The sequence below is a fragment of the Engystomops pustulosus genome, chromosome 5, assembly GCF_040894005.1.
Source record: "Engystomops pustulosus chromosome 5, aEngPut4.maternal, whole genome shotgun sequence".
NCBI lineage: Eukaryota > Metazoa > Chordata > Amphibia > Anura > Leptodactylidae > Engystomops > Engystomops pustulosus.
In genome coordinates this window covers 207,284,831-207,297,587 of record NC_092415.1, presented here as the reverse complement: position 1 = coordinate 207,297,587, position 12,757 = coordinate 207,284,831, and the positions used below count along the sequence as shown (strand labels likewise).

The 12,757-nt window shown below is 46.4% G+C and overlaps 1 protein-coding gene across 4 annotated transcripts in view; it reads left to right on the top strand.

Annotated features, from left to right (window-relative positions):
- MINDY4 (MINDY lysine 48 deubiquitinase 4) overlaps nt 1–12,757 on the top strand; it is a 119,227-nt gene that overhangs the window by 22,692 nt on the left and 83,778 nt on the right. For all 4 annotated transcript variants that reach the window (XM_072154440.1, XM_072154443.1, XM_072154442.1 and 1 more), the window contains exons 10-11: nt 5,751–5,855; nt 7,029–7,092. In XM_072154440.1, coding sequence (XP_072010541.1) covers nt 5,751–5,855; nt 7,029–7,092 — 169 coding nt within the window. The remainder of the gene's footprint in view (nt 1–5,750; nt 5,856–7,028; nt 7,093–12,757) is intronic.

The following is a 12,757-nucleotide window of genomic DNA, read 5'->3' as shown; positions in this document are numbered from 1 at the left end:
GGTGTAGAGGATGTAGGGTGATAGTGGTGGGTGCCCCCTTATACTCATAGTAACAGTATAGAGGTACATTACATGGTGTAGAGGATGCAGGGTGATAGTGGTGGGTGCCCCCTTATACTCATAGTAACAGTATAGAGATACATTACATGGTGTAGAGGATGTAGGGTGATAGTGGTGGGTGCCCCCTTATACTCATAGTAACAGTATAGAGGTACATTACATGGTGTAGAGGATCCAGGGTGATAGTGGTGGGGTGCCCCCTTATACTCATAGTAACAGTATAGAGGTACATTACATGGTGTAGAGCAGGGGTCAGGAACCTTTTTGGCTGAGAGAGCCATGAACGCCACATATTTTAAAACGTTATTCCGTAAGAGCCGTAGCATATGCACATGCTCCCCAGTAGATAGGTAGTCCCAGTGTCATGGGTGCCCCTGCGATCTAGGTCTCGAATGTCAGGTACACCCGTTTTACTCCCTGTGGCTATGCCCCTTTCCGAGCTCACTCAACCCACCACTCTCCAGCTCCCATCCCGGGAGACCGGAGGTTACCAGATAGGTAGCCATAGCACATGTCCCCCAGTATATAGGTAGCCACAGCTGTCTGAGAGCCAGATGCAGCCAACAAAAGAGCCATATCTGGCTCCCGAGCCATAGGTTCCCTACCCCTGGTGTAGAGGATGCAGGGTGATAGTGCTGGGTGCCCCCTTATACTCATAGTAACAGTATAGAGGTACATTACATGGTGTAGAGGATGCAGGGTGATAGTGGTGGGTGCCCCCTTATACTCATAGTAACAGTATAGAGGTACATTACATGGTGTAGAGGATGCAGGGTGATAGTGGTGGGGTGCCCCCTTATACTCATAGTAACAGTATAGAGGTACATTACATGGTGTAGAGGATGCAGGGTGATAGTGGTGGGTGCCCCCTTATACTCATAGTAACAGTATAGAGGTACATTACATGGTGTAGAGGATGCAGGGTGATAGTGGTGGGGTGCCCCCTTATACTCATAGTAACAGTATAGAGATACATTACATGGTGTAGAGGATGCAGGGTGATAGTGGTGGGTGCCCCCTTATACTCATAGTAACAGTATAGAGGTACATAACATGGTGTAGAGGATGCAGGGTGATAGTGGTGGGGTGCCCCCTTATACTCATAGTAACAGTATAGAGGTACATTACATGGTGTAGAGGATGTAGGGTGATAGTGGTGGGTGCCCCCTTATACTCATAGTAACAGTATAGAGATACATTACATGGTGTAGAGGATGTAGGGTGATAGTGGTGGGTGCCCCCTTATACTCATAGTAACAGTATAGAGGTACATTACATGGTGTAGAGGATGCAGGGTGATAGTGGTGGGTGCCCCCTTATACTCATAGTAACAGTATAGAGATACATTACATGGTGTAGAGGATGTAGGGTGATAGTGGTGGGTGCCCCCTTATACTCATAGTAACAGTATAGAGGTACATTACATGGTGTAGAGGATCCAGGGTGATAGTGGTGGGGTGCCCCCTTATACTCATAGTAACAGTATAGAGGTACATTACATGGTGTAGAGCAGGGGTCAGGAACCTTTTTGGCTGAGAGAGCCATGAACGCCACATATTTTAAAACGTTATTCCGTAAGAGCCGTAGCATATGCACATGCTCCCCAGTAGATAGGTAGTCCCAGTGTCATGGGTGCCCCTGCGATCTAGGTCTCGAATGTCAGGTACACCCGTTTTACTCCCTGTGGCTATGCCCCTTTCCGAGCTCACTCAACCCACCACTCTCCAGCTCCCATCCCGGGAGACCGGAGGTTACCAGATAGGTAGCCATAGCACATGTCCCCCAGTATATAGGTAGCCACAGCTGTCTGAGAGCCAGATGCAGCCAACAAAAGAGCCATATCTGGCTCCCGAGCCATAGGTTCCCTACCCCTGGTGTAGAGGATGCAGGGTGATAGTGCTGGGTGCCCCCTTATACTCATAGTAACAGTATAGAGGTACATTACATGGGGTAGAGGATGCAGGGTGATAGTGGTGGGTGCCCCCTTATACTCATAGTAACAGTATAGAGGTACATTACATGGTGTAGAGGATGCAGGGTGATAGTGGTGGGGTGCCCCCTTATACTCATAGTAACAGTATAGAGATACATTACATGGTGTAGAGGATGCAGGGTGATAGTGGTGGGTGCCCCCTTATACTCATAGTAACAGTATAGAGGTACATTACATGGTGTAGAGGATGCAGGGTGATAGTGGTGGGGTGCCCCCTTATACTCATAGTAACAGTATAGAGATACATTACATGGTGTAGAGGATGCAGGGTGATAGTGCTGGGTGCCCCCTTATACTCATAGTAACAGTATAGAGGTACATTACATGGTGTAGAGGATGTAGGGTGATAGTGGTGGGTGCCCCCTTATACTCATAGTAACAGTATAGAGGTACATTACATGGTGTAGAGGATGTAGGGTGATAGTGGTGGGTGCCCCCTTATACTCATAGTAACAGTATAGAGATACATTACATGGTGTAGAGGATGCAGGGTGATAGTGCTGGGTGCCCCCTTATACTCATAGTAACAGTATAGAGGTACATTACATGGTGTAGAGGATGTAGGGTGATAGTGGTGGGTGCCCCCTTATACTCATAGTAACAGTATAGAGGTACATTACATGGTGTAGAGGATGCAGGGTGATAGTGGTGGGGTGCCCCCTTATACTCATAGTAACAGTATAGAGATACATTACATGGTGTAGAGGATGTAGGGTGATAGTGGTGGGTGCCCCCTTATACTCATAGTAACAGTATAGAGGTACATTACATGGTGTAGAGGATGCAGGGTGATAGTGGTGGGGTGCCCCCTTATACTCATAGTAACAGTATAGAGGTACATTACATTGTGTAGAGGATGCAGGGTGATAGTGGTGGGTGCCCCCTTATACTCATAGTAACAGTATAGAGATACATTACATGGTGTAGAGGATGCAGGGTGATAGTGGTGGGTGCCCCCTTATACTCATAGTAACAGTATAGAGATACATTACATGGTGTAGAGGATCCAGGGTGATAGTGGTGGGGTGCCCCCTTATACTCATAGTAACAGTATAGAGGTACATTACATGGTGTAGAGGATGTAGGGTGATAGTGGTGGGTGCCCCCTTATACTCATAGTAACAGTATAGAGATACATTACATGGTGTAGAGGATGCAGGGTGATAGTGGTGGGTGCCCCCTTATACTCATAGTAACAGTATAGAGGTACATTACATGGTGTAGAGGATGCAGGGTGATAGTGGTGGGGTGCCCCCTTATACTCATAGTAACAGTATAGAGATACATTAGCGGTGGGGTGCCCCCTTATACTCATAGTAACAGTATAGAGGTACATTACATGGTGTAGAGGATGCAGGGTGATAGTGGTGGGTGCCCCCTTATACTCATAGTAACAGTATAGAGGTACATTACATGGGGTAGAGGATGCAGGGTGATAGTGGTGGGTGCCCCCTTATACTCATAGTAACAGTATAGAGATACATTACATGGTGTAGAGGATGTAGGGTGATAGTGGTGGGTGCCCCCTTATACTCATAGTAACAGTATAGAGATACATTACATGGTGTAGAGGATGCAGGGTGATAGTGGTGGGGTGCCCCCTTATACTCATAGTAACAGTATAGAGATACATTAGCGGTGGGGTGCCCCCTTATACTCATAGTAACAGTATAGAGGTACATTACATGGTGTAGAGGATGCAGGGTGATAGTGGTGGGTGCCCCCTTATACTCATAGTAACAGTATAGAGGTACATTACATGGGGTAGAGGATGCAGGGTGATAGTGGTGGGTGCCCCCTTATACTCATAGTAACAGTATAGAGATACATTACATGGTGTAGAGGATGTAGGGTGATAGTGGTGGGTGCCCCCTTATACTCATAGTAACAGTATAGAGATACATTACATGGTGTAGAGGATGCAGGGTGATAGTGGTGGGTGCCCCCTTATACTCATAGTAACAGTATAGAGGTACATTACATGGTGTAGAGGATGCAGGGTGATAGTGGTGGGTGCCCCCTTATACTCATAGTAACAGTATAGAGGTACATTACATGGTGTAGAGGATGTAGGGTGATAGTGGTGGGTGCCCCCTTATACTCATAGTAACAGTATAGAGGTACATTACATGGTGTAGAGGATGCAGGGTGATAGTGGTGGGGTGCCCCCTTATACTCATAGTAACAGTATAGAGGTACATTACATGGTGTAGAGGATGCAGGGTGATAGTGGTGGGTGCCCCCTTATACTCATAGTAACAGTATAGAGATACATTACATGGTGTAGAGGATGTAGGGTGATAGTGGTGGGTGCCCCCTTATACTCATAGTAACAGTATAGAGGTACATTACATTGTGTAGAGGATGCAGGGTGATAGTGGTGGGTGCCCCCTTATACTCATAGTAACAGTATAAAGATACATTACATGGTGTAGAGGATCCAGGGTGATAGTGGTGGGTGCCCCCTTATACTCATAGTAACAGTATAGAGATACATTACATGGTGTAGAGGATCCAGGGTGATAGTGGTGGGGTGCCCCCTTATACTCATAGTAACAGTATAGAGATACATTACATGGTGTAGAGGATGCAGGGTGATAGTGGTGGGTGCCCCCTTATACTCATAGTAACAGTATAGAGATACATTACATGGTGTAGAGGATGTAGGGTGATAGTGGTGGGTGCCCCCTTATACTCATAGTAACAGTATAGAGGTACATTACATGGTGTAGAGGATGCAGGGTGATAGTGGTGGGTGCCCCCTTATACTCATAGTAACAGTATAGAGATACATTACATGGTGTAGAGGATGCAGGGTGATAGTGGTGGGTGCCCCCTTATACTCATAGTAACAGTATAGAGGTACATAACATGGTGTAGAGGATGCAGGGTAATAGTGGTGGGTGCCCCCTTATACTCATAGTAACAGTATAGAGATACATTACATGGTGTAGAGGATGCAGGGTGATAGTGGTGGGGTGCCCCCTTATACTCATAGTAACAGTATAGAGATACATTACATGGTGTAGAGGATGCAGGGTGATAGTGGTGGGTGCCCCTTATACTCATAGTAACAGTATAGAGGTACATTACATTGTGTAGAGGATGCAGGGTGATAGTGGTGGGTGCCCCCTTATACTCATAGTAACAGTATAGAGATACATTACATGGTGTAGAGGATCCAGGGTGATAGTGGTGGGTGCCCCCTTATACTCATAGTAACAGTATAGAGATACATTACATGGTGTAGAGGATGCAGGGTGATAGTGGTGGGGTGCCCCCTTATACTCATAGTAACAGTATAGAGATACATTACATGGTGTAGAGGATGCAGGGTGATAGTGGTGGGTGCCCCCTTATACTCATAGTAACAGTATAGAGATACATTACATGGTGTAGAGGATGTAGGGTGATAGTGGTGGGGTGCCCCCTTATACTCATAGTAACAGTATAGAGATACATTACATGGTGTAGAGGATGCAGGGTGATAGTGGTGGGTGCCCCCTTATACTCATAGTAACAGTATAGAGATACATTACATGGTGTAGAGGATGCAGGGTGATAGTGGTGGGTGCCCCCTTATACTCATAGTAACAGTATAGAGATACATTACATGGTGTAGAGGATGCAGGGTGATAGTGGTGGGTTGCCCCCTTATACTCATATTTAAAGATTTTTACCCCTTCTTTCTCTTTAGCCGTCCCCTTCAGCCTTCGGACACCCTCCGGACAAGCTGCCTATGTAAGGCCCTCGATGACATCTTGTGGCGCGCAGGAAATGGCAGGGAAGCGACCGTCGCATTGTAAGTAAACATGGGACAAGATGGGTCATACCACGGTTACAATGGGAGAAGATTGTTGAAATGAACCAGCGAGTCCAATAAAAATTCTCAATAAAACTTTGTTTCTTTATTTTTTTCTTCATAAAACCAGTAACAGACAAATTGGCAACATCAGAGAGTAGTAGATCCACACATCTTTCCTATGATCTATGATTAAAACGCGTAAGGCTGGATTCACACGGCCGGTGCCCGCCGTACCGTAGCACGGCGGGCACACGGCAGCGCGCGGGGAGAGGAAGAGGGGGAGAACGCTGCTCACCCCCGCCCCTCTCCATAGGGATACATAACGCACGGCGCCGTATGCCCTGAAAAAATAGGACATGTGCGGCACCGTACTTCTCCCGTAGGGCGCCGCGCGCCCATTGCCATCTATGGGGGATGTATATCGGCCGCATATACGTCCCCCTTGCGGTCGTGTGAAGGCAGCCTAAGATGTGTGGATCTACTACTCTGTGATGTTGCCAATTTGTCTGTTACTGGTTTTATGAAGAAAAAAATAAAGAAACAAAGTTTTATTGAGGATTCATCCCTGTGGACTCGCTGGTTCATTCCAACCAGCTTCTCCCATCTTATAGTCCGTCTTGTTCAATCCCTCATTTTTCCACATCATATATTGAGCGGAGAAGGTGGGAAACTCCATCAATAGTATCAGCTACAGGGTCTGCGTGATGTAGCAGTCACGAGGCAAAGAAAAGTATAACTCTTTGAGAAATATATACCCCCCTTACAAAGAGGTTCTGCAGCAGCACTTTCTTACATGTTCCTCCAGATCCTCTTTGTTGTTGTTACTGATGGGGTTTCCCTATTAGTGAAAATCTCAATATGTTGCAATTTTATAACACAAACACTTTGCTACATTGTTGCACATAGGATTAGAATGGGACTGTCAGACCATATTTTTCCTGTCCGGTACAATCCCTGTAGATAGTTTCTTCATCTCCTAGTAATGGGGGAGAGCTGACATCAGGTGGGTTGTATATATGTATACACTAGGGCTCTAGTAGTACGAGGCAGCACTAGGAGGAGATGTAATAAGCCCCATAGGGCCCCTTCTCCCTTTACATCCCGTACAGATCTGTGCCAGGAAACGTGTTGTCATGTCCCAGACTGATGTGTCGTGTTCACACCTCGCAGGTCGTCTGGCAGGCAGCACTTCAGTCCAGCTGGAAGGTATAAAGCCGATGGAATCCTAGAAAGTGTAAGTCTATGACGGAGGCTGTAATGAGGTTTGTACATGTGAGGCGCGTCTACTGCACATCATCACTCAGACCGGCTGATGCCTGCAGCTGGGGGGGTGTAGGAGGAGGAATAACACATATCCAGGGGAGATGGATGGAAAAGTCCTGTGTAAATGTACTGCACCTGTGACTATTGTGATCTAGGCAGTGAGATGACGTTACAGGGGTTGTGTGTAATGTCCCATCTACCAGGAGGACAGGACACTATATGGGATGTGTGTGATGTCCTATATACCAGGAGGACAGGACACTATATGGGATGTGTGTGATGTCCTATATACCAGGAGGACAGGACACTATATGGGATGTGTGTGATGTCCTATATACCAGGAGGACAGGACACTATATGGGATGTGTGTGATGTCCTATATACCAGGAGGACAGGACACTATATGGGATGTGTGTGATGTCCTATATACCAGGAGGACAGGACACTATATGGGATGTGTGTGATGTCCTATATACCAGGAGGACAGGACACTATATGGGATGTGTGTGATGTCCTATATACCAGGAGGACAGGACACTATATGGGATGTGTGTGATGTCCTATATACCAGGAGGACAGGACACTATATGGGATGTGTGTGATGTCCTATATACCAGGAGGACGGGACACTATATGGGATGTGTGTGATGTCCTATATACCAGGAGGACAGGACACTATATGGGATGTGTGTGATGTCCTATATACCAGGAGCACAGGACACTATATGGGATGTCCTATATACCAGGAGCACAGGACACTATATGGGATGTGTGTGATGTCCTATATACCAGGAGGACAGGACACTATATGGGATGTGTGTGATGTCCTATATACCAGGAGGACAGGACACTATATGGGATGTGTGTGATGTCCTATATACCAGGAGGACAGGACACTATATGGGATGTGTGTGATGTCCTATATACCAGGAGGACGGGACACTATATGGGATGTGTGTGATGTCCTATATACCAGGAGGACAGGACACTATATGGGATGTGTGTGATGTCCTATATACCAGGAGGACAGGACACTATATGGGATGTGTGTGATGTCCTATATACCAGGAGGACGGGACACTATATGGGATGTGTGTGATGTCCTATATACCAGGAGGACGGGACACTATATGGGATGTGTGTGATGTCCTATATACCAGGAGGACAGGACACTATATGGGATGTGTGTGATGTCCTATATACCAGGAGGACAGGACACTATATGGGATGTGTGTGATGTCCTATATACCAGGAGGACAGGACACTATATGGGATGTGTGTGATGTCCTATATACCAGGAGGACAGGACACTATATGGGATGTGTGTGATGTCCTATATACCAGGAGGACAGGACACTACATGGGATGTGTGTGATGTCCTATATACCAGGAGGACAGGACACTATATGGGATGTGTGTGATGTCCTATATACCAGGAGGACGGGACACTATATGGGATGTGTGTGATGTCCTATATACCAGGAGGACAGGACACTATATGGGATGTGTGTGATGTCCTATATACCAGGAGGACAGGACACTATATGGGATGTGTGTGATGTCCTATATACCAGGAGGACAGGACACTATATGGGATGTGTGTGATGTCCTATATACCAGGAGGACAGGACACTATATGGGATGTGTGTGATGTCCTATATACCAGGAGGACAGGACACTATATGGGATGTGTGTGATGTCCTATATACCAGGAGGACAGGACACTATATGGGATGTGTGTGATGTCCTATATACCAGGAGGACAGGACACTATATGGGATGTGTGTGATGTCCTATATACCAGGAGGACAGGACACTATATGGGATGTGTGTGATGTCCTATATACCAGGAGGACAGGACACTATATGGGATGTGTGTGATGTCCTATATACCAGGAGGACGGGACACTATATGGGATGTGTGTGATGTCCTATATACCAGGAGGACAGGACACTATATGGGATGTGTGTGATGTCCTATATACCAGGAGGACAGGACACTATATGGGATGTGTGTGATGTCCTATATACCAGGAGGACGGGACACTATATGGGATGTGTGTGATGTCCTATATACCAGGAGGACAGGACACTATATGGGATGTGTGTGATGTCCTATATACCAGGAGGACAGGACACTATATGGGATGTGTGTGATGTCCTATATACCAGGAGGACGGGACACTATATGGGATGTGTGTGATGTCCTATATACCAGGAGGACAGGACACTATATGGGATGTGTGTGATGTCCTATATACCAGGAGGACAGGACACTATATGGGATGTGTGTGATGTCCTATATACCAGGAGGACAGGACACTATATGGGATGTGTGTGATGTCCTATATACCAGGAGGACAGGACACTATATGGGATGTGTGTGATGTCCTATATACCAGGAGGACAGGACACTATATGGGATGTGTGTGATGTCCTATATACCAGGAGGACAGGACACTATATGGGATGTGTGTGATGTCCTATATACCAGGAGGACAGGACACTATATGGGATGTGTGTGATGTCCTATATACCAGGAGGACAGGACACTATATGGGATGTGTGTGATGTCCTATATACCAGGAGCACAGGACACTATATGGGATGTGTGTGATGCCCCACCTACCAGGAGGACGGGACACTATATGGGATGTGTGTGATGTCCTATATACTAGGAGGACAGGACACTATATGGGATGTGTGTGATGTCCCATCTACCAGGAGGACAGGACACTATATGGGATGTGTGTGATGTCCTATATACCAGGAGGACAGGACACTATATGGGATGTGTGTGATGTCCTATATACCAGGAGGACAGGACACTACAGGCGGTCCCCTACTTAAGGACACCCGACTTACAGACAACCCATAGTTACAGACGGACCCCTCTGCCCCCTGTGACCTCTGGTGAAGCTCTCTGGATGTTACTATAGTCCCAGACTGCAATGATCAGCTGTAAGGTGTCTGTAATGAAGCTTTATTGATAATTCTTGGTCCAATTACACCAAAAATTTTGAAACTCCAATTGTCATTGGGGCAAAAGAAAAAAAATTGTCTAGAACTTCCATTATAAAATATACAGTTTCGACTTACATACAAATTCAACTTAAGAACACACCTCCAGACCCTATCTTGTATGTAACCCGGGGACTGCCTGTATATGGGATGTGTGTGATGTCCCATCTACCAGGAGGACAGGACACTATATGGGATGTGTGTGATGTCCTATATACCAGGAGGACAGGACACTATATGGGATGTGTGTGATGTCCTATATACCAGGAGGACGGGACACTATATGGGATGTGTGTGATGTCCTATATACCAGGAGGACGGGACACTATATGGGATGTGTGTGATGTCCTATATACCAGGAGGACAGGACACTATATGGGATGTGTGTGATGTCCTATATACCAGGAGGACGGGACACTATATGGGATGTGTGTGATGTCCTATATACCAGGAGGACAGGACACTATATGGGATGTGTGTGATGTCCTATATACCAGGAGGACAGGACACTATATGGGATGTGTGTGATGTCCTATATACCAGGAGGACAGGACACTATATGGGATGTGTGTGATGTCCTATATACCAGGAGGACAGGACACTATATGGGATGTGTGTGATGTCCTATATACCAGGAGGACAGGACACTATATGGGATGTGTGTGATGTCCTATATACCAGGAGGACAGGACACTATATGGGATGTGTGTGATGTCCCATCTACCAGGAGGACAGGACACTATATGGGATGTGTGTGATGTCCTATATACCAGGAGGACAGGACACTATATGGGATGTGTGTGATGTCCTATATACCAGGAGGACAGGACACTATATGGGATGTGTGTGATGTCCTATATACCAGGAGGACAGGACACTATATGGGATGTGTGTGATGTCCCATCTACCAGGAGGACAGGACACTATATGGGATGTGTGTAATGTCCTATATACCAGGAGCACAGGACACTATATGGGATGTGTGTGATGTCCTATATACCAGGAGGACAGGACACTATATGGGATGTGTGTGATGTCCTATATACCAGGAGGACAGGACACTATATGGGATGTGTGTGATGTCCTATATACCAGGAGGACAGGACACTATATGCCGGGATGTGTGTGATGTCCTATATACCAGGAGGACAGGACACTATATGGGATGTGTGTGATGTCCTATATACCAGGAGCACAGGACACTATATGGGATGTGTGTGATGTCCTATATACCAGGAGGACAGGATATTATATGGGATGTGTGTGATGTCCTATATACCAGGAGGACGGGACACTATATGGGATGTGTGTGATGTCCTATATACCAGGAGGACAGGACACTATATGGGATGTGTGTGATGTCCTATATACCAGGAGCACAGGACACTATATGGGATGTGTGTGATGTCCTATATACCAGGAGGACAGGACACTATATGGGATGTGTGTGATGTCCTATATACCAGGAGGACGGGACACTATATGGGATGTGTGTGATGTCCTATATACCAGGAGGACAGGACACTATATGGGATGTGTGTGATGTCCTATATACCAGGAGGACAGGACACTATATGGGATGTGTGTGATGTCCTATATACCAGGAGGACAGGACACTATATGGGATGTGTGTGATGTCCTATATACCAGGAGGACAGGACACTATATGGGGTGTGTGTGATGTCCTATATACCAGGAGGACAGGACACTATATGGGATGTGTGTGATGTCCTATATACCAGGAGGACAGGACACTATATGGGATGTGTGTGATGTCCTATATACCAGGAGGACAGGACACTATATGGGATGTGTGTGATGTCCTATATACCAGGAGGACAGGACACTATATGGGATGTGTGTGATGTCCTATATACCAGGAGGACAGGACACTATATGGGATGTGTGTGATGTCCCATCTACCAGGAGGACAGGACACTATATGGGATGTGTGTGATGTCCTATATACCAGGAGGACAGGATACTATATGGGATGTGTGTGATGTCCTATATACCAGGAGGACAGGACACTATATGGGATGTGTGTGATGTCCTATATACCAGGAGGACAGGATACTATATGGGATGTGTGTGATGTCCTATATACCAGGAGGACGGGACACTATATGGGATGTGTGTGATGTCCTATATACCAGGAGGACAGGACACTATATGGGATGTGTGTGATGTCCTATATACCAGGAGGACGGGACACTATATGGGATGTGTGTGATGTCCTATATACCAGGAGGACGGGACACTATATGGGATGTGTGTGATGTCCTATATACCAGGAGGACGGGACACTATATGGGATGTGTGTGATGTCCTATATACCAGGAGGACAGGACACTATATGGGATGTGTGTGATGTCCTATATACCAGGAGGACAGGACACTATATGGGATGTGTGTGATGTCCCATCTACCAGGAGGACAGGACACTATATGGGATGTGTGTGATGTCCTATATACCAGGAGGACAGGACACTATATGGGATGTGTGTGATGTCCTATATACCAGGAGGACAGGACACTATATGGGATGTGTGTGATGTCCCATATACCAGGAGGACAGGACACTGTATGGGATGTGTGTGATGTCCTATATACCA